The sequence below is a fragment of the Cervus canadensis genome, chromosome 9 (genome assembly GCF_019320065.1).
Source record: "Cervus canadensis isolate Bull #8, Minnesota chromosome 9, ASM1932006v1, whole genome shotgun sequence".
NCBI classification, from domain to species: domain Eukaryota; kingdom Metazoa; phylum Chordata; class Mammalia; order Artiodactyla; family Cervidae; genus Cervus; species Cervus canadensis.
The window spans coordinates 30922278-30946336 of record NC_057394.1 but is presented as its reverse complement, the minus strand read 5'-3'; the positions used below and the strand labels follow the sequence as shown (position 1 = coordinate 30946336).

At 35.6% G+C, this 24059-nt stretch overlaps 1 protein-coding gene across 1 annotated transcript; it reads left to right on the top strand.

The window, feature by feature from the left end:
* The first annotated feature begins 21616 nt into the window (after positions 1-21616).
* Positions 21617-22776, top strand: LOC122447513 (succinate dehydrogenase cytochrome b560 subunit, mitochondrial-like). Its single transcript, XM_043478159.1, has one exon. It carries the CDS (start codon positions 21625-21627, stop codon positions 22075-22077), a length of 453 nt encoding a protein of 150 aa, XP_043334094.1. The 5' UTR covers positions 21617-21624; the 3' UTR covers positions 22078-22776.
* The last annotated feature ends 1283 nt before the right edge of the window (positions 22777-24059 follow it).

The following is a 24059-nucleotide window of genomic DNA, read 5'->3' as shown; positions in this document are numbered from 1 at the left end:
ACAAAGAGTCAGACACGACTGAGTGACTAACACATACATAAAATAGATAAACAACAAGGTCCTACTGATAGAACAGGGAACTATATTCAATACCTTGTAAAAACTATAATGGAAAATAATATGAAAATAAATATGAAAATTTATGAAAATAAATGTAAATATATACATATATAAATGAATCACTTCGCTATATACTAGAAATTAACACAACATTGTAAATCAACTACACTTCAATGAAAATATAAAAACAAATAAAATATCTCTTTTTAAGAAAGTGAAACAGGTTTGCAGAAGTTGCTATTTCATCAAAGGTTTTCAGTTATACATAAACTGAATATCTGTATAAACTGAAAAATCAACAATTAGTCTTAGATCTGGCACAGAAATGAAGTCACAGAGCAAACCACTGCTCTTAAAACATGAGATAGAGGTGATTACGGAGAATCATAACTTACCAGAGCTGAAAACCATTAGCAGAAACCTCCAGGGGAACCATGGCAAGGGTAGGAAATTTAAACTGTAATTGACAAGTTACTAGATGGTCTGTGTAGACAGCCTGAAAGATAACTGTGTGGATCACAGTAAACCGTGGAAAGTTCTGATAGAGTTGGGAATATAAGACCACCTTACCTGCCTCTTGAGAAACCTGATGCAGGTCAGAAGCAACAGTTAGAACTGGACATGGAACAACAGACTGGTTCCAAATAAGAAAAGGAGTACGTCAAGGCTGTATATTGTCACCCTGATTATTTAACTTATATGCAGAGTACATCATGAGAAACGCTGGGCTGGAGGAAGCACAGGCTGGAATCAAGATTGCTGGGAGAAATATCAATAACCTCAGATATGCAGATGACACCAGCCTTATGGCAGAAAGTGAAGAAGAACTAAAGAGCCTCTTAATGAAAGTGAAAGAGAAGAGTGAAAAAGTTGGCTTAAAGCTCAACATTCAGAAAACTAAGATCATGGCATCCAGTCCCATCACTTCATTGGCAAATAGATGGGGTAACAGTGGAAACAGTGGCTGACTTAATTTTTCTGGGCTCCAAAATCACTGCAGATGGTGATTGTAGACATGAAATTAAAAGACACTTACTCCTTGGAAGGAAAGTTATGACCAACCTAGACAGCATACTAAAAAGCAGAGGCATTCCTTTGCCACCAAAGGTCTGTCTAGTTAAGGCTATGGTTTTTCCACTGGTCATGTATGGATGTGAGAGTTGGACTACAAAGAAAGCTGAGTGCCGAAGAATTGATTCTTTTGAACTGTGGTGTTGGAGAAGACTCTTTAGAGTCCCTTGGACTGCAGGGAGATCCAACCAGTCCATCCTAAAGGAGATCAGTCCTGGCTGTTCATTAGAAGGACTGATGTTGAAGCTGAAACTCCAGTACTTTGGCCACCTGATGTGAAGAGCTGACTCATTTGAAAAGACCCCAATGCTAGGAAAGATTGAGGGCAGGAGGAGAAGGGGACGACAGAGGATGAGATGGCTGGATAGCATCATTGACTTGATGGACATGGGTTTGGGTGGACTCCGGGAGTTGGTGATGGACAGGGAGGCCTGGTGTGCTGTGATTCATGGGGTTGCAAAGAGTTGGACATGACTGAGCCACTGAACTGAACTGAACAGGAGGACCTGGCCACTGGGAGCTTCCATGCTTATGTGAGTTTTACCTCCAAATGCCTGATCTGATCCTCACAGTGAATAGCAAAGCTGAAAAAAATCTCTGGCTTCAGGTAAAGTGAGGGGAAAAAAGTAACCATTTTTATATACTCCAAGGTATTATGTACTCTCAGAAGAAAATATTGTATCAGAGCTTAACCTGTCCACAAGAAGGGAAATTTCTAACTTCAGATTGCTTTAGCCATCCTGACCCAAGCAGGAAAGAAACCTTGAATGCACTGCTTAAGATCACAGTCCTGGGGCACAGGATCGCCAGAAGAATGAAACTAATCACAGGACTCTTATATTTTTCATCTCCCCATATCTTATCACCACAGTACTAAAGGCTCACATAAATGGAGCCAACTCCTCTTGGACAAAGGAACAAAGGAATACAATGGAAAAAACATAGTCTTTCAAGAAATGGTGCTAGAATAACTGGATATCCACAGACAAAACAAGGAATCTCTACACAGTATTTACAAACCTTAACTCAAAATGGGTCACAACCATGCAGCTACACTGAGCCTTGGTAAGATTTAATGTACTGTATCAGTATGAGCATACATAAGGAGTTTCTTGTCATGGTCTTTAAGACCCCATCTTTCCCATCATCAAGGGAGGCTGACCAAATGCTCAAGAGTGCTTTTAGTTCTAAGTGAAGCATAGCTTTAAAAATTATCATGAAAAAATACCCTCACTATGAAAAAAGCATGTCAATTACTCAAAGCTTATGTAACTTTAGTTTGATTTAGGACAATAATGCAATTGTGCATGTTCTCTTTTACATAAAAATGGGCTCATGAAGAAATATAACTTTTTAATCTGTCTAGAAAAATATTCTTCCAGAATGCTTATATTCATTCCTTATCCTGTTTAGAGATAAACAAGTTCTTTGAGATAATTTTCAAATATATTGGACTTCTACAAGTTTTTCTAAAAGTATGTGTTCATATAGCTAGCCTATTTTGAAGGGTTAGAGTAATTGTTCACTTAAGTTAGGGGTTTCTCTGATGACTCTCAGACAGTAAAGAATTCTGCAATGCAAGAGACCTGCGTTCGATCCCTGGGTAGGGAAGATATCCTGGAGAAGGGAATGGCTACACACTCTTGTACTCTTGCCTGGAGAATTCCATGGTCAGAGGAGCCTGGCAGGCTAGAGTCCATGGGTTACCAGAGTCGGACATGACTCAGTGGCTAACACTTTTACTAAGTAAGACACTTTTCCCATCTTTCTCCCATTTATAAACTTCACACCTGTCTTTCCCTTTCTTCCCTCCCTGCATCTGACACAGAACTTGAAGCCATTTGTTTTACGGCTTTTTAGAATCTATTTCAAATTAATGACGTTTTTCTGACTCCATTTGCAATAAACCGCATTTCCTGATAGTGTTCAGGGAAAAAAGCTGATATTCGAAAAGTCTCCATAGACATGATATTTACATTATACTTCTAAATGTGAACAACATTTTTTTTTCTTATTCTAATATTAATTAACTGTAGCACAGGAAGAGTCAAATTCCAGTCTTGTTGAATTCTTATACACTTTCAGGTTTATTTTTGAATTGCTTTTCAATTAGTACCACATAAACCATTAAGCAAGAAAAGTGAAATGAAAGATGACTGTAAAGGTAAGAAAAAAAGGAAAAAATATATTCACCAGTTTCTAGCTCTTTGTGGTGATATCACTGAGGTGATAGTAATAACTGGCTCATTCACTTCATATGTGATGCATACCAACTTGAGGAGACTACAGCTAATAGAAAATCTGCACACACACAAAAAAGAAAGTCTGCATTAGACCTGACCTGCATGTTCAAATAAATTGTTAGATTTTTCTTCGGAATAAAATTTTTAGTCAAAAAACAAAAAGACTTTTAGTTTCCTTTTCTTTGAGTCTATCCCCTGCAAGGTGACTAAAACCCTATTTTTAAAATGTGTCGGTGGCAATATCTAAATAATAAAAAATTAATTAAGTTTTTAATCATGATTTGTAACCACAGTTTGTAAAAATTAAATTTGAATACATTAAAAAATCATGGTGAAATGGTATTACGGAAATGCATAAATGTACCATAATTAAACTTCAACTTTACTTTGATTGTTTGCCAGCTGGAGAGCAGGTCCAGGTATTTTACCTAACATTTAAGTACATTTATTGATCTAATCTTCAAAAGCTGGGAGCTCTCTCGGATGCTATGAGAATTACAAAAAAACTTCAGTATCACATTTACCAGTCAGCATCATTAACACAATATATTTAAAATAATAAAGTAATAGCTCACTGGGAAAAAAAAATCACAACAATCATATAAAAGTATATAAATAAGGAATAGGAATTTAATCAAAGAATAGTATTTTATTTGAAACCCACATACATAACTTGTAGATCTATTTCTGCCACTGTCATTATGTGGAAGGGCACTATACTTTTATAACCTCCAAACAATTCCAATTACATCCCTGCACAATGAGGACTGAAATCCAATGCAAAGCTTCTTTCACATCTGAAACTAGTAAGTATGTATGTAAAGTCTATACACACATACATGATTGCCTTGGAGGATGGATTAAATCAAGAGCTTGATAGGCTTTCTAGAATATCGTAAACATCCTATATCTTGATTTGGGTGGTAATATGGCTGTAAAAATTGTCAAAATGGAAACATTAAAGCTTACAATAAAAAAAATAACAAATACAACTATATTTTTTCTATTGAGAGAAGTGGAAACTTCTCTTAAGTTGGAATTTTAATTTATGGGTAGAAAAAAGTATTATTAAATGAAGAAAGCTTAGGTCTCTGAGTAGAAATATAAGCTTAAAATATTTTACTAAAATCTAGCCAAAAGGGAAAAAAATATTGTTTGGGGTTTTGATTCATCATATTTCTTTAATATTCAAACTAGACTGCACACCTGGAAATGACCTGTCATTTGGATAGTGATCCTTAATTCGTCTTGTTAGATAGATTTATGTAATATGGGCATCACCCACATTTATTTCTTTTTAGCATATATGTAGATATTTAGATAGAAAGATAGATTTCTATTTCATAAGAAAGTTTAATTTGAAAGTTAAGACATGCATAGTAAAAAACATTAATTTTTTTTCAAGTGCATTATGTAGGTATCAGCTAATGATGCTGTGACAAATAGATCACAAATATAGTAGCTTAACTATGAAATTATAGTCACTCATGTAAAATCCCAGAATGAGATTTTTAGCTTTAAGGGTATGCTGGTGCTGCCATCCTTAAAGCCAAGCTCCTAAACTTACTCCAATTATTATCATTTCCCAGATAGTATAAAAGGCAAATGAAGGGTAGAGATCAAGTGGATTTATCTGCAAGGAGATGACTCAGAAATGATCCACATCATTACCATTACATTCCATTGCCCAAAGGTAGTTATGTGACTCTACTGAACTATTGGAGGACAGATAATTTTATTTTTAGCTGCAGGTTAACATGTGCACATAAAATTGGGCACCTAAAAATTATAGAGGAAGTGGAATGTGGTAACAATTAGTATCCACAAATCCCACTACATTTTGCTTGACTAGCATTTTGGATATCCAGGTGCTTTCTTTTTCTTTACAAAGAGCACGACCTACATGTTTACCAGTCCTATCATATTATCAGGCATCCTTGGTGATTCAGTGGTAAAGAATCTGCCTGCCAATGCAGAAGATGTGGGTTTAATCTCTCTGGGTCAGGAAGATCCCCTGAAGAAGGAAATGGCAACTCACTCCAGTATTCTTGCCTGGGATATCTCATGGACAGAAGAGCCTGGTGGGCTACAGTCCATGGGGTCACAAAGACTCGGACATGACTTAGCCACTAAACAGCAACATCATATTATCAGACTCAGCTTTAACTCAAGATGTCTGGATTATGCACAGTTTACTCTACCAGGCTTTATGAGGCAGGAATTTTATTATTTTCCTTACTTACACCAGACTGGAAAACTCAAAGAAGCAGTGTTATTGGATTAATGAGAACTCACACATACTGTTAATGACACAACATCGTGAGCAATTCGGCATTATAAAAAAAAAAGTATATATGTATTCAACAATTTGTCAATTCTGCTGTGTATATTTTTTTAAGAAAAGAAGTTAATGCATTTGCACAAAGGTACATATTCAGATATACTCATATCAAATTTATATTCAGCAGAAAAGAAAAGGAAGCTACTCAAATGGTTTGAATTTGGTTGAAATGCGCTGGTATGGCTGTTTCTTCTTTTTTAAATCTGACAGTGTTCAAAGTGGTTATGATTTTGTTTCTGCTATTCAGATTTTATGCAGTATTTATGGCTAAATATTTTTAATATTTTGCTAAGAATTGTCCATCAATATTAAAAAATACAAATAAATTATGCATATCTTCATAAAATATTAAAAGACATTACTGAAAATAAAAGTACCATGACAACATATATCAATTCAGATAGGTCATAAATATGTAATAGTGGGCCAATTTGATGAAATGTACTGAAAAGAGCACACAATTTTAATTGCATAAAGTTCAAATCAAGCAAATTTGTATATATATATATATATATATATATATATATATATATAAATATGTATGTATGAGTTGGACACAACTGAGTGACTTTCACTTCATATATATATATGTGATTTCCAAGAGGCGAGCTAGTGCTAAAGAACCCTCCTTCCAATGCAGAAGATGTATGAGACTCCAGTTCAATCCCTGGTTGGGAAGATTTTTCTTTAAAGAAAAATCAAAGGTATAGTTAACACAAAAATCACAGCTCTGGTGAAGGGATTTCCACAATTCTATTTATACCCCACTCACAACTATGGATAGATCAACTAAACAGAAAATTAACAAGGAAACACAAACCTTAAATGACACAATGGACCAGCTAGACCTAATTGATATCTATAGGACATTTCACCCCAAAACAATCAACTTCACCTTTTTCTCAAGTGCACACGGAACCTTCTCCAGAATAGATCACATCCTGGGCCATAAATCTGGTCTTGGAAAATTCAAAAAAATTGAAATCATTCCAGTCATCTTTTCTGACCACAGTGCAGTAAGATTAGATCTCAATTACAGGAAAAAAATTGTTAAAAATTCAAACATATGGAGGCTAAATAACACGCTTCTGAATAACCAACAAATCATAGAAGAAATCAAAAAAGAAATCAAAATATGTATAGAAATGAATGAAAAAGAAAACACAACAACCCAAAACCTATGGGACACTGTAAAAGCAGTGCTAAGGGGAAGGTTCATAGCATTACAGGCTTACATCAAGAAACAAGAAAAAAACCAAATAAATAACCTAACTCTACACCTAAAGCAATTAGAGAAGGAAGAAATGAAGAACCCCAGAGTTGGCAGAAGGAAAGAAATCTTAAAAATCAGGGCAGAAATAAATGCAAAAGAAACTAAAGAGACCATAGCAAAAATCAACAAAGCTAAAAGCTGGTTTTTTGAAAAAATAAACAAAATTGACAAACCATTAGCAAGACTCATTAAGAAACAAAGAGAGAAAAACCAAATTAACAAAATTAGAAATGAAAATGGAGAGATCACAACAGACAACACTGAAATACAAAGGATCATAAGAGACTACTACCAGCAGCTCTATGCCAATAAAATGGACAACTTGGATGAAATGGACAAATTCTTAGAAAAGTATAACTTTCCAAAACTGAACCAGGAAGAAATAGAAGATCTTAACAGACCCATCACAAGCAAGGAAATCGAAACTGTCATCAAAAATCTTCCAGCAAACAAAAGCCCAGGACCAGATGGCTTCACAGCTGAATTCTACCAAAAATTTAGAGAAGAGCTAACACTTATCTTACTCAAACTCTTCCAGAAAATTGCAGATGAAGGTAAGCTTCCAAACTCATTCTATGAGGCCACCATCACCCTAATTCCAAAACCAGACAAATGCCACAAAAAAAGAAAACTACAGGCCAATATCACTGATGAACATAGATGCAAAAATCCTTAACAAAATTCTAGCAAACAGAATCCAACAACATATTAAAAAAATCATACACCATGACCAAGTGGGCTTTATCCCAGGAATGCAAGGATTCTTTAATATCCGCAAATCAATCAATGTAATACACCACATTAACAAATTGAAAGATAAAAATCATATGATTATCTCAATAGATGCAGAGAAAGCCTTTGACAAAATTCAACACTCATTTATGATTAAAACTCTCCAGAAAGCAGGAATAGAAGGAACATACCTCAACATAATAAAAGCTATATATGACAAACCCATAGCAAGCATCACCCTCAATGGTGAAAAATTGAAGGCATTTCCCCTGAAATCAGGAACAAGACAAGGGTGCCCACTCTATTTATATGAAAATTTTCAAACTGGTGGTGTGGTCATTAGTATTTATCCTAATATAAATTTCTATATTGTAAAAATATTCTAAGAATAATCTTGTATATGTAGTGCAATTTATATAAAAAGCGTTCTGAAAGTGAGAGGATTTCTTGATAAAAGCAGACTGTCTCTCAACAGTTTCTTGATTGTTACATTCTTATTTATCTTTATAAAGGTGAGAAAACGTGGTTGATTCTTATTGTATCTTGTATGTGGGTATTGATATTTATCAAGCATTCCCCTGCTGCTTTCTAAGATCTGCCACACTCAACCCAGAACCCCAGGGAGATTGCGCTGTTAGAATGGACAGCACTACCTCTACCCTGCGCCTCATTTCCCAGCTCTGCCCACCCACTGTTGCAATGGCCACAGGGTGAGGTAGGGGAAGGAATGGTGGAGAGGCCTCAGGGGGATTCACTTCTCATCTTAATCCCCTTCCTGTCAGCACTGCCTCTGCTGATGTGAAGAAAATAAAAGAAAAAAAAATACTTGGGATCAGAGCAAAGGTGAGAACTTCAGCCATATTTATGGTAGAAATTAAATTGTAAAATCTGGCTAAAGCCTTCAAAAGTACCTTCACTAGAAGTTGTGATTCGAGGAGCATTGTATGTCTTGGTTAAGAATAAGTGTCTTTTTTAAAGTGAAAATAATTAAGGACATAAATTATATATCTTTATTTGCTTCATATTTATCTAAGAAGAAAACTAGAAAAAGTAAGTTGCAGCATTCTATATAAATATTCTAAATTTTAATGTATTTTTGCAACATTCCCAGTCTCCTATATACGATTCCCTCCCAACCTAATGAGCTGAGAGAACATAATGTACACCAAAATATTCTTTGTAAATGTGATACATATATAAATTTGGATAAAATGATCCTGTCTTAATAAAAGTAAAATTCCTTCTTTTTCTCATCCTTTTCTTCCTCTTTCTTCTTCATTATGTTACTGCAATCACTGATTTCATTATTTATTTTTAACAGTTCCACTGAATTATACAAGGCAAATGTGGAACACTATAGAACCAGCCTTTAATGGTTATAAGTCCCATAAGGTGTGCTGATTAACTCATTTTTAAAAACAACTTTATATATATTAAGTGTGATAAAGAAAGGCCTTTTTTTCTTTAGCAATTTTTTAAATTTGGAAATTTCCAATACATATTAATATGGCCTGTATGATCTTAATGATTTTCATTTGTTTTAGTACAAGATCCCAGATATGTTTGTATAGAAAAAGAGATATATAGCCATGCAGGCATCAGTTCATCACTGCTTTGACAGACATTTTGAAAATATTTTAAGGAAAAGAGCACCTTCCTTACTTCTGAAATATAAAAGACATTATTAACTATATGAAAATAATTTATTAATGTCTATATTTAAGGTTTGATAAAGAGAATGACCAAGAAAGAAGGAAAAAATTGCACTTCACTAAGCAAAAAAATAAAAAGAAAATTAAACTTTATCAGGACATGGATATTTTCCTCAGTATTTGTTAAGGAAAATCAGATATAAAAGACAATATTATACTATAGTTATTAAAAGCTTACTGAATATATTCTTGAACTTGTCCCCACACCATATAAAACCCTTGTTTTCTTCAAGTGTTTTAATGCTTGTTTACTCTACAAGCATAGTTTTATTTTTCACATATAATAAAGCACTAGGGGTAACCAATGTTACCACCAAAACCTGTTACCTGTTCTCTAGTTTTGTCCCACAGTGTGGTATAGTCATCCCTTGGTATCCACAAGGGATTGGTTCCAGAATTCCCTGTGAATATCAAAATCCAGCATACTCAAGTCCCTTATATAAAATACCATGGTATATTCATTAAATAGTTGAATGGATGAATAGGGTGTGGTAGATAATGTCCCCTTGTTTATTATTCTGCCATGAAAAAGACAAGATCTTGTGATTTTTGACCACTTAGGTGGATCTGGAGGGTATTATGCTTAGTGAAATAAGTCAAATGGAAAAGACAAATACTGTATGTCTTGACTTATATGTAGAATTATTAAAAACAAACAAACAAACAAAAAACAACCACATATAAGAGAAACAGACTCACAGATCCAGAAAACAAACTAGCAGTTACCAGAGAGGAGAGCGGTGGTGGGAGGGGTGAAATGGGTAAAGAGGATTAAGAGGTACAAACTCAGTTCAGTTCAGTGCAGTTCAGTTCAGCTGCTCAGTTGTGTCCAACTCTTGGTGACTCCATGCACGCCAGGTTTCCCTGTCCATCACCAACTGTTTTTGTAGACTGCTCAAACTCATATCTATCAAGTCGGTGATGCCATACAAAAATCTCATCCTGTCTTCCCCTTCTCCTGCTGCCTCAGTCTTTTCCAGCATCAGGGTCTTTCTAATGAGTCTGTTCTTCACTTCATGGCCAAAGTATTAGAGCTTCAGCTTCAGCATCATCCTTCCAATGAACATTCAGGACTGATTTCCTTTATGATCGACTGGTTGGATCTCCTTGCAGTCCAAGGGACTCTCAAGACTCTTCAACACCACAGTTCAAAAGCCTTAATTCTTTGGCACTCAGCTTTCTTAATAGTCCAACTCTCACATCCATACATGACTACTGGAAAAACGACCGTTGTTAGCAAAGCAATGTCTCTGTTTTCTAATAAGCTACCTATGTTGGTCATAATCTTTCTTCCAAGGAGCAAACGTCTTTTAATTTCATGGCTGCAATCACCATCTGCAGTGATTTTGGAGCCCAAGAAAATAAAGTCAGCCACTGTTTCCCCATCTATTTGCCATGAAGTGATGGGACCAGATGCCATAATCCTAGTTTTCTGAATGTTGAGTTTTAAGCCAACTTTTTCACTCTCCTCTTTCAACTTCATCAAGAGGCTCTATAGTTCTTCAATACTTTCTGCCATAAGGGTGGTCTCATCTGCATATTTGAGGTTGTTGATATTCTTCCCATCAATCTTGATTCCAGCTTGTGCTTCATCCATCCAGTCCAGCATTTCTCAGGATGTATTCTGCATATAAGTTAAATAAGCAGGGTGACAATATACAGCCTTGACATACTCCTTTCCCTATTTGGAAACAGTCTCTGGTGTTGGAGAAGACTATTGAGAGTCCCTTGGACTGCAAGGAGATCCAACGAGTCCATCCTAAAGGACATCAGTCCTGGGTGTTCATTGGAAGGTCTGATGCTGAAGCTGAAACTCCAGTACTTTGGCCATCTCATGCGACGAGTTGACATTGGAAAAGACCCTGATGCTGGGAGGGATTGGGGGCAGGAGGAGAAGGGGACAACAGAGGATGAGATGGCTGGATGGCATCACCAACTCAATGGGCATGAGTTTGAGTAAACTCCGGGAGCTGATGATGGACAGGGAGGCCTGGCGTGCTGCGATTCACGGGGTCGCAAAGAGTCGGACACGACTGAGTGACTGAACTGAACTGAACTGTTGTTCCATGTCCAGTTCTAATTGTTGCTTTCTGATCTGCATACAGATTTCTCAAGAGGCAGGTCAGGTGGTCTGTTATTCCAATCTCTTTCAGAATTTTGCAGAAATTGTTGTGATCCACACAGTGAAAGGCTTTGGCATAGTCAATAAAGCAGAAATAGATGTTTTTCTGGAACTATCTTGCTTTTTTGATGATCCAACAGATGTTGGAAATTTGAGCTCTGGTTCCTCTGCCTTTTCTAAATCAAGCTTGAACATCTGGAAGTTCACGCTTCACGTACTGTTGAAGCCTGGCTTGGAGAATTCTGAGCATTATTTTGCTACCATGTGAGATGAGTGCAATTGTGCAGTAGTTTGAGCATTCTTTGGTATTGCCTTTCTTTGGGATTGTAATGAAAACTGAGCTTTTCCAGTCCTTGGCCAATGCTGAGTTTTCCAAATTTGCCGGCATATTGAGTGCAGAACTTTTAGAGCACCATCTTTTAGGATTTGAAATAGCTTAACTTGAATTCCATCATCTCCACTAGCTTTGTTCACAGTGACGCTTCCTACGGCCCACTTGACTACATTGTCCAGGATGTCTGGCTCTAGGTGAGTGATCACACCACCATGATTATCTGGATTGTGAAGATCTTTTCTGTACAGTTCTTCTGTGTATTTTTGTCACCTCTTCTTAATATCTTCTGCTTCTGTTAGATCCAAACCATTTCTGTCCTTTATTTTGCCCATCTTTGCATGAAAATTTCCCTTGGTATCTCTAATTTTCTTGAAGAGATCTCTAATCTTTCCCATTCTTTTGTTTTCTGATATTTCTTTGCATTGATTTCTGAGGAAAGTTTTCTTATCTCTCCTTGCTATTCTTTGGAACTCTGCATTCAAATGAGTATATCTTTCCTTTTTTTCCTTTGCCTTTTGTTTCTCTTCTTTTCATAGCTATCTGTAAGGCCTCCTCAGACAACCATTTTGCCGTTTTGCATTTCTTTTTCTGGGGGATGGTCTTGATCATTGCCTCCTGTACAATGTCATGAACCTCCATCCATAGTTCTTCAGGTACTCTGTCTATCAGATCCAATCCCTTGAATCTTACTGTCACTTCCACTGTATAATTGTAAGGGGTTTGATTTCAGTCATATCTGAATGGTCTAGTGGTTTTCCTTACTTTCTTCATTTTAAGTCTGAATTTGGCAATAAGGAGTTCATGATCTGTGTCACAGTCAGTTCCCTGTCTTTTTATTGCTGACTGTATAAAGCTTCTCCATTTTTGGATGCAAAAAATATAATCAATATGATTTCAGTATTGACCATCGGGTGATGTCCATGTGTAGAGTCTTCTCTTGTGTTGTTGGAAGAGGGTGTTTGCTATGACCAGCACGCTCCCTTGGCAAAACTGTCATCCTTTGCCCTGCTTCTTTTTTTGTACTCCAAGGCCAAATTTGCCTGTTTCTTCAGATATCTCTTGACTTCCTACTTTTGCATTCCAGTCCCCTATAATGAAAAGGACATCTTTTTTTGGGTGTTAGTTCTAGAAGGTCTTGTAGGTCTTCATAGAACCATTCAACTTCAGCTTCTTCAGCATTACTGGTTGGGGCATAGACTTGGATTACTGTGATGTTGAATGGTTTGCCTTGGAAACAAACAGAGATCATTCTTTTGTTTTTGAGGTTGCACCCAAGTACTGCGTTTTGGACTCTTGTTGACTAGGATGGCTACTCATTTCTTCTGAGGGATTCCATTTCTTCTAAGCCATTACAGTTTCTACTATCTATCCCAGGGAGCTAGAGCAGTGTATGCATGATTAATGCATGCTAGTGTTAAATTGAGTTGTTTTAAGTGGAAAGACACAGCTAATGACTGGTGATTTTTTTCTGTGACAGAATCTACAGAATCTACAAATTCTACAAATTCACATAATCTACAAATTATGTGAATATTTAATCTGAAAAATAGACTTTGAAGGAAGGTAGTAGAAGAAAGTGTTTTAGAAAGAGAAACAACATAAGAAATATTACAAACTGATTCTTAGTATAGCTAAGTGTCTGGAAGGAGTTTAGAATGGCTGGATCAGAGAAGACAGAGAATGCCATAGAATGCTGAAAGAGTTGCGTGGATATCAAAATTTAACACATCAAAGATAAATCAGTTCAGTTCGGTCACTCAGTCTTGTCTCTTTGTGACCCCATGGACTGCAGCATGTCAGGCTTCCCTGTCCATCACCAACTCCCAGATTTGCTCAAACTCATGTCCATCGACTCGGTGATGCCATCCAACCATCTCATCCTCTGTCATCCCCTTCTCCTCCTGCCTTCAGTTTTTTCCAGGATCAGGTTCTTTAATCCGCCTGCAACGTGGAAGGCCTGTGTTCGATCCCTGGGTTGGGAAGACCTCCTGGAAGAGGGCATGGCAACTCACTCCAGTTTTCTTGCCTGAAGAATCCCTGTGGACAGATTTCTCTGACTCATAAACTCTGCCACTGATTTTCAGTAATGATTTAATATCAGAGGGATAATGTGTATATTGCTGGGAGTTATGAAGAAATAATCTCAGGGCTAAATCTTATTATGTAACATTTTCAAAAATTTGATAATTATTAATTTGATTTTCTGTGAGATCTATGGATCTTTGTGCTGTCATTTCACAAATGAATAACCTGGAGCTTCCTTGCATGACATTCCAAAGAGTACACATACCTCAGCAAAATAGAGTCAAGAGTGAATGTTAGACAATTTTGATGTCAGTCACAACGCATAGGGCAGTATCTCCTAACGTCATCTATTAGCAACACTTAGCCTTGAATCTAGTGAAGTAAATCTCATTTAGAAAGTGAAAGTTTTGTTAAATATTTCTTACCTATATCTTTATATCGAGTGGACAGATTTTTCATGTAAGTTCACTATCTGTATGATAAACTGACCTTAATCAATGCATCATGATTCAAATTATCAATGTAGAAGTTAAAAGTAACATTGAAGAAGAAAATAACACTATAGTAACATCTGATAGCTCAGAGGGCTGTGTACTCAGTACCAAATACACACAGCAGGAAAGGGGAAGAGGTGATGGGAGTTCAATTGGCTATCTATTTTATGGGGGACTAAACAATCCTTTCAGAATTATGTGAAGAGCATTGAAGAATTGCCTTTCTTGCCAAGATGCTTGATTATATTTTGCATTTGTCCTTAAGGGAAAAGTAGTTTCTATCTTTCAAAATTTTAGAGATAATTGCTGCTGGTGATTGCATCCTGATAAATATCTGTTGAGCAAATTAAAGGTTAGTGCAATAGAAACATGATATTTTATCTCTGTCTGCCCTTAATGACCAATATTAAAAAGAAGCAAAACAAAATAGCACATTTCAATTCAGTCTATCTAAAGCTACTACAGTATTATCTGCAACTGCCACAATTTTGTAAATATTTTAAGACAAACTTTATAATGAAATTAAGCTGGCCAATTTAATAAAACAGTGCATTTAGATTTTAACCATATTGATTTGAGAACATGGATTATCAAGATAATATTTAAATTTAATTGTATAAGGCAAAATAAAATACTTTAGTAGGCAAAGTCCTAAAAAGAAGGAAATATATACAGAATAAAAATTATGCTTTCCACCTATGTAGCAGTTGTGTATCAATTGTCTCATTCATCTATGTAAACAATTCTGGAAAATGAATACTATTATTCATCTTTTCAAAGAAAGAGTCCTCAGCTGAAAGTTTTAAAAGTGAGTCTTCTAATATCACACACTTTCTCTTCCACATTTCACTGTTTTCAAGCCAGCTTCGCTAAATTGTACTTTGGTATCTCCAAAACTTCACAGTTACTTTTGTTGTAGATTTTAAAATAGCTGATCCCTCATTCTAGAACAACTATTTCCTGTTTCCCCTTCTTATACTATTTACATTAAGTCCTTCTTTAGTCAATAGTTAATTTTTAAGTCCCTATTATGGGCTAGAAAGTGTAATTCTTTCACATCTGTCATAATTTACTATTTCTTAAATATAAAAGCATTCCCTGATGCTCTGAATATAAGATTGCAGCCTGTCTGTTTCAGGGATTGCCAAAACAAGGCTGCCATATCCAGCCTCTGACCTGTTTGAACAATCTCCAAGTTAAAATACATTTTCCTGAGATTTTAATGGATAAAAAAGTCAAAAGAAGAATGATTCTGTACAAAGTAAAAATTGTATGAAATTAAAATTTCAGTTTTCACAAATATTTCGTGGACTATAACCACAGATACTTTTTACTGGTAGACATTTTATAAACATTGTAAACTTTCCAGTGATCATAACTGAACAACTTAGCTTGCATGCAAATAAAAAAAAAAAATCAATGATTTAAAAAAAATCAAATTACTAAAGAGTCCAGATTTTATGAAAACAAAGCAAAATACATAAAGTGTATATAACCTCTTAGGAGATAAATGGCAGAATGGGAGGAAGGAAATTGTGTATGTGTGTGTGTGTGCAGATAGTTAATTTTTGTCTTGAAATCTCATTACTGTATAAACAATGGAATCTATGTAACAAAATTTAACATCATCCTTTTTCTGCATTAATATACATTTTTCTTAAGTTTTATCATTTTAGATTAGACTTTATTCTCTTAAAGATAAAGACTGTCATTAATTTGAATTGTATATTATAAAATATATAAGCAAAAAGATAATAAGCACTAGTAATACTTTTAAACTAATTTCAAAGTACTATACTTATCAAAATATTGGGCTTATTTTTTACATTATTGACCCAAATAAATCATTTAAATTTTCTGGTTCAGTGTTTTTACAATCATTTTTATACTGTGGAGGTTTTATGTATGATATCTTTGCTATAGGAACATTTAATGATGGAGAGTAGTGAATCCAGATTTCAGTCTGAGACTGGCAGCAGAATTTTAACTACCTCAATTTCCAATATCCAGTAGCTTACATGTAATCCCTGATTATATCTCCAGGTTTTTAATATTCCTCACTCCAAAAGACCTTGATCATAGTAATTTCCAAGTTCTGCTTACAAGGCTGGATTTCACATTTTAATTTAATGCTTTAGAACTCATCCGAAATTCAGAATAATGCATGACTGATTAAATAAACAAACCTGAATAACTTATTGTCATATAAAAGGCAGAAATCAAAATGTATTCAACTGGTTCAATTATATTATTAAGTGTGGAAGCCTATTAGATTCAAATCTATGAACAGAAATGTTTCAGGACTTAAATAAGGCCAAGCATCATAAGTTCTTGAATAATTTTTAAAAATGTTTTCTGATTAGAAATTTTTTTGGAAAAGAAGACCAAGAAATATGCTATCAGCTGAAATACAGGTCATGGGATAGTATCAACATTTTTCTTGGCATTGATTACTGTGTGTCTTCCTTTCAAAGTATTTTCCTGCTTGTTTCTATGGAGATGGCTTAATCTATCTTGAACTTAATAGAGGATGATTAGTGCTCCCAGCATGATGAAAGCTGAGAGTATCTTAGCAGTTGACCCTAGTGATTAGATTGGATCTATTTAGATTTTTCCCTCAGTATTAGGATATTTTCTGACATTAGAGCATTACTCTAACTTTGAAAACATAGAATTTATGAAGTGACAAATGAATGCCTGAAGTGCTCAGTAATATGTTTCCACTCAAGATAAACAGAACTCTAACATGTTCAAGGAGCACATAACTAGTATCTCCATTTTGCCTTAGACTCCACCATTGTCACACCCTTCAAAACCTTACAATTCTCGTTCTTCATCTGCCTGGACTAACTCTTGGCCAAAGACATAGGGCAAAGCCCTATGAAGATTTATGGGCTCAACTTTTGGGATAGCTCACAATGCTCCAATGATATTCTCTGCAAATTTCAGCTGCTTCTGAAAACTGAGCTCTGTTGTGTGTGTGCCCTTAGCTCAGAAAGACAACTTCTCTCTGTCGGTCTCACGTTCAGCAGCCACAGTCTGAAACTGCATAAATATTGAAGGCCAGATTGAAGGAAATACCCACCTTATCTGTCTCTCTCCTCTCAAGTATTGCAGTTAGGAGTTTTCCTACACTTGAAAAGATTCAGTTCAAATAGTTGTTCCAGTTTTATAGCTGTTTTCTCTGTTAGAGTAAGTCCAGTACCTGTAATTTCAAAATGGTCAGAAACAAGACTGTTGTTACTTAACTAAATTGCTCTCTTCCTTTTTATAACCTAATTTTAAGATTCACAGTTCCATCATATATTTTTACCTCAGTGTCTCAGTCTCAAATTGATAGAAAAGAAATTTTGACTTCATCTTATCCTAAAACAATTAAGAAATATATCTACTCAGGTTTCAAGTAACTGAGTCTATTTTATGCCAAATTTTGTTTTTAATTTCTGCTTTTAACACCTTCTGTAATAGAATATAATATGAAATAATTTAGTTTTTAAAACTTTCAGATATTTCCTTAACAGCACAATGTTCAATAACTTTTGGATACATTTAATGTCTGCTTAAAGAGATGGGAATACTAGAGTCTTTAATACCTGACCTGCCTCCTGAGAAATCAGTATGCAGGTCAAGAACCAACAGTTAGAACTGGACATGGAACAACAGACTGTTTCCAAATCGGGAAAGGGGTACGTCAAGGCTGTATATTGTCACCATTATTATTTAACTTATATGCAGAGTACATCATGGGAAATGCTGGACTGGATGAAGCACAAGCTGGGATCAAGATTGCCAGGAGAAATATCAATAACATCAGATATGTAGATGACATCACCCTTATGGCAGAAAGTGAAGAAGAACTGAAGAGCCTCTTGATGAAAGTGAAAGAGGAAAGTAAAAGAGTTGGCTTAAAACTCAACATTCAGAAAACTAAGATTACGGCATCCAGTCCCATCACTTCACAGCAAATAGATGGGGAAACAATGGAGACAGTGACAGATTTTATTTTCTTGGGCTCCAAAATCACTGCAGATGGTGACTGCAGCCATGAAATTAAAAGGCACTTGCTCCTTGGAAGGAAGGTTATGACCAACCTAGACAGCATATTAAAAAGCAGAGACATTCCTTTGCCAACAAAGGTCCGTCTAGTCAAACTATGGTTTTTCCAGTAGTCATGTTTGGGTGTGACGTTGGACTATAAAGAAAGCTGAGCACAGAAGAATTGATGCTTTCAAACTGTGGTGTTGGAGAAGACTCTTGAGAGTCCCTTGGACTGCAAGGAGATCCAACTAGTCCATTCTAAAGAAAATCAGTCCTGGATATTCATTGGAAGGACTCATGCTGAAGCTGAAACTCCTTTGGCCACCTGATGCAAAGAGCTGACTCCTTTGAAAAAACACTGATGCTGGGAAAGATTGAAGGTGAGAGGAGAGGGGGACAACAGAGGATGAGATAGTTAGATGGCCTCACCAACTCAATGGACATGAGTTTGAATGAACTCCGGAAGTTGGCGATGGACAGGGAGGCCTGGTGCACTGCAGTCTACGGGGTTGCAGAGTCAGACACGACTGAGAGACTGAACTTAACTGAACTGAATGTCTGCTTGAAAATAATTGGATTTTTTATTATTTTAGAATACAAAATATATACTGTTATATGTGGGAGATTATATTTTGTGTCTAGTTTACATTTCAAATTTTGAAATACTTGTGCTAAAGTTTACTTTTGTGTTTCTGCAAATGCATACTTGATAATGTTTTGTAGTTTTTAACAGATGATATGTGTAATTTTCTTTAATTCTATTATTTCTGCTGGTAATTTAGTCAATTCCGTTTCTTATGACAAATCAACACTTTAAAGCACACACACTATTCAGCATTACTGTAAAAACTGCTTTTTTGAGTAAGAATTATTCATAATGATATTGCATAAGAAATCTCATAGGAACCTGTTTTTACACCTTATTGTCAATTTCTCTGAAGTTCTGAAATGAAGTATTATATAAAAACTGATGTTTGATATTTTAGGTAGTCCATAAAAACTGATAATGTTTAATGTACAATTTTCATAATTTTTTTTTATTTTTAGAACTATTAATAATGTTTCATTCTTAGGGTCATATGTCTCAGAATGCAATTCACCCCTGCCCTGCCCACCACAATATTGTCTTTTTGTTTTTGAACCCTTGTCGGTAACCAAAATGAAAAAGGGCAGAGGTGACATGTGGAATAGTTTTTTTCAGCTTATAAGCATCATTTTTAATTAAAAAATCTCAACTTGTGACACATTTGTGACCTTTCAAACTTGCATAAAAATGAAATTAAAACATTCCAAGGGCTATTCAGTACTAAGAAAATCTTATACGCTCTTCTTTCTCTCACACTCTTCCTCTCCTCATATACACTCACATAATACAGTTGTTAATTAATAATAATTGTAAAATAATTTACAGCTTGAAAACTAAAATAGGATAGCACCCTTTTTAAGAGTTCATATTGAATATAAAATAACAAATATAATAAGATATTCATAACAGAATACTATTATACACATTAGAAAGATAACAGGTTGTCCTTTCTAATGTAAATTTGTGTGTGATATATGTAAAGAGAGTTTTTTAATGAAAATTTTGATTGTTCATATTCCATAAATTTTCAAATACTTTGTGTTCCCTAGTAATAAATTTCTCGACAAGTAATTAAAATGATTTATATACAACATTTTCATAAGTAGTGACTTCATGATTCTTGACTCATTTGGGAAGATGAGAAATGTATATTATGGTGATGGGTAGAACTGAAATAATTCATGCTAAAATAAATTATGTCAAACATCAACCTCATATTAACATGTTTTATCTATTCTCCAACTTAATCAAATTACTATTGTAAACAATTCACAGTGCGGTAATTTAATAACTCATAAATCTTTTTTTTAAAAAAGAACATGACATTTAAGTCCTCTGTGCATCTGTAAAACAAGTTGTTAGGCTATTATAAATATAAGTGACAACACACAAATTTGCATTCCAATCACAGCAGAGATGTTTTTGGTATTGTTTCCCAACAAAACTTGAGATGGAATTGAATAAACCTCATATCCATTATCAACCTGAATGGGCCCACAAATCAAATTCTTCCAAAACATGTTCTCCGTGGTTGGTTGACTCCTGTCCTTGGTCACATAACAAATGGAAATAGATTCATTTTGCTGCACTGGGTGCCTGGAGGTAAATACATGTCTATGACATTTTAGAAGTAGCATTTTTATTTTTTCCTTTAAATGTGAAAGTCCCAGTGATTTATAAGAGAAAAATATAATATTACTATTCAGTTAATTCCCCCAAAGTCAATTTATCCTCCTTTTAAAATGTATCTTATTGTAACTAGTATACTAATAGGTTTGGACTAAAATTATATATTATTTAAAAATAGAAGTTAAATTTTGACTGCTAAAAATGATTATAAACACAAAATGTAAAATTAAAAATTAATCTTATAACAGTACTTAATTTTGATAGCATAAAGTTGCTGCTTTTAACACAAAGTATGAAACCAAAATATAATAAGATTATTTCAAATGGATAAAGTCTATTCATATTTTTGTTGACTACTAGAATTTCTTAGAAGAGATTAATATTTTCCCTCTTGTTATATATAGTTTCACAAATTAGGTAGAAGATAAATTTATTTACCTGTTTTTTAAAAACAGCTTTTCTAAAATTTTAATAATTATTAAGGAAAGCACATTTTGCTATAAGATTCTTTTCCTGTTTCCAGGCAAATAGATTTCTACCAAAACCTTCAACTGGAATAGTTTATATGCCCCCTTAAGCATGTGAACACATAATTTACCTTGGCAGTTTGGAACTTAAAGCAGGTAGTTCCCGTTTGGAATTTATAAGTGAATATCCTAAGTATAGAATGGTCAGTGTCATGTTCAACTTGTGATTTTCTAAAATTAGAATAATACAATCTGCCAATCTCTGGATAGATTTTTTAAAGAAAAAATGGTGATTGAGTTTTCCTGATGATCAAAAATGTAAACTTTCAGTAAACCAATGATTCAATTGCATCATTTGGGGGAAAAACAACACATCAATTTCAGAGCTAGAAAATTTGGTTACTAGTCTTAGGATGACTTTAAGTAGTATAGTTACATTCTCTGGGTCTATTTCCCCAATGTTAAATGAAAGCAGTGGCGTCAGGCCGGAACCCAAGATGGCGGCGCTCTTGTTGAGTGCTGTTCCTTTGGGAACCACGGCCAAAGAAGAGATGGAGAGGTTCTGGAGTAAGAACACTAGTTCAAACCGTCCTTTGTCACCCCATATCAGCATCTACAGCTGGTCTCTTCCCATGGCGATGTCCATTTGCCACCGTGGCACTGGTATTGCCTTGAGTGCAGGAGTCTCTCTTTTTGGCTTGTCGGCCCTCTTGGTCCCTGGGAGCTTTGAGTCTCATTTGGAATTTGTGAAGTCCCTGTGTTTGGGGCCAGCACTGATCCACACAGCCAAATTTGCACTTCTCTTCCCTCTCATGTATCACACCTGGAATGGGATCCGACACTTGATGTGGGATCTAGGAAAAGGCCTGACGATTTCCCAGCTACACCAGTCTGGAGTGGTTGTCTTGGTTCTTACTGTGTTGTCCTCGGTAGGGCTGGCAGCCATGTGAAGAGCCGAAGTTCCCAGCGTCATCATCCTGCAAATGATCACATTGACCTGTCTTCCTGTTTGTTACTCTTGTCTTTGGCCAGGGCAAAGTTATCCTGATTTGTTTAGACCCTTCTTTGCTTGCAGATCCCCTTGGAGCTCAGCAGTAGAGTACGTTACAGAACCAAAGTGGTGGAAAAGGGTTCAGTTTTCCCCTTATTTCTAAGGATGGAATGATTGTAAAAAACTCCCTTTTCTTGCCCCCGGCTTGCAGCCTACTCTGGGCTTGGGAACCTTCTTTCTTTCTTCATGTCAGGCCTTGATTTATGCTGAGGGTCAGCCTTTGGCTCCTTCTTCCTGAGACAGTGGAAACAATGCCAGCTCTGTGGCCTCTGCCATGGGGACTGGGAGTGGGGATTCGGGTGCCAGTGCCTGTGGGATGCTGGCTCAAAGGACAATTCTGTCCATTGGTCAGAGCCCAGGGTCTTTAGCACCCACACAGTGTGACTGAAGGAGAGGGGTGGGGGTGGAGGAGAATTAGCCTGTCCCAGCTAGCGGGAGATAAAAAGTTAAGTTGGCTCTTGAAGCAGGTCTTGGGGAGAAGATATATAGCTTTTGATGCAAGAAGAAGATCCAGAAAATTATCATTGAATCTATTGCAGGTTATTTCTTTTCTTTGTGTTTCCAGAAAAACCAAACCTCTTACTGTCATGTTTTCTAATCCAGAATCATGTGACATCTTTTTCTGAAACTGAATTAAAATTATTATTTTGCCTTTGAAAAAAAAAATAATAAAAAAATAAATGAAAGCAGTGAAGCATATTATCTCTAGTTTTTTCTTGGTGACCATATGTTGCAATTTTTCATTTAAGGAAGTCATTTATTATAATTATAATGTTTTAGACATATAAAAGTCATTCCAGAGTAAACACCTCACATTTTAATTTACTTATAACCTCAATGACAAAACTGGGAAAACATATGCTATTAGAATAAGATTATCACGTATGTTTTTGTCTAGTAGAGTGATATCATACAAATCTCAGAGTTAGAAAAAATAGTCAAGAGATTTTAAGAAATGGAATATAAAATATATTAATAGGAGAAAGCACTATTGGGCACCCCCTAAACTGGAGACTATAAAAGACTGTTTCAAGAGATGATGTGTTAAAGAATAAGAGAAGGGGGAAAGGAAAACAAGAATATGAACAAGAAGAGGAATATTTAAAGTAATATCTTCAGTTCAGTTCAGTTCAGTTGTTCAGTTGTGTCCAACTCTTTGAGACTCCATGAATCGCAGCACACCAGGCCTCCCTGTCCATCACCAACTCCCGGAGCTTAATCAAACTCATGCCCATCCAGTCAGTGATGCCATCCAGCCATCTCATCCTCTGTTGTCCCCTTCTCCTCCTGCCCCCAATCCCTCCCAGCATCAGGGTCTTTTCCAATAAGTCAACTCTTCACATGAGGTGGCCAAAGTATGGAGTTTCAGCTTCAGCATCAGTCCTTCCAATGAACACCCAGGACTGATCCTCTTTAGGATGGACTAGTTAGATCTCCTTGCAGTCCAGGGGATTCTCAAAAAGTCTTCTTACCATGTTCTAAAAAGTTCAGCAAATAGATTTCATTAAAATTTCTGTGAGATTTTCCAAAGTCTACAGCATTCAACTGGAGAAGGGAATGGCTACCCACTCCAGTATCCTGGCCTGGAGAATTCCAAGGGCTGTATAGTCCATGGGGTTGCACAGAGTCGGACACGACTGAGCGACTTTCACTTCACTCACTTACAGCATTCAACATTCTTTGGGATATTAAAGGCAAGGTAGATTATGCAACAAATATTTGGTTGGTAATAGTTTTTTTCATAAAAATACTAATATTACCACATAGAGAAGTAGTAATTGAAATACATCTGACAAATGATGTTTAACCTTTAAAAAGTGTGAAACACTCCCTACTTTACACTCATTCATAATAAAATAAATTAAAATAATAAAATAAAAA

What these genes read in the sequence shown, in the direction of transcription:
- LOC122447513 (XM_043478159.1), top strand. Translation starts at nt 21,625, where the DNA reads ATGGCGGCGCTCTTGTTGAGTGCTGTTCCTTTGGGAACCACGGCCAAA.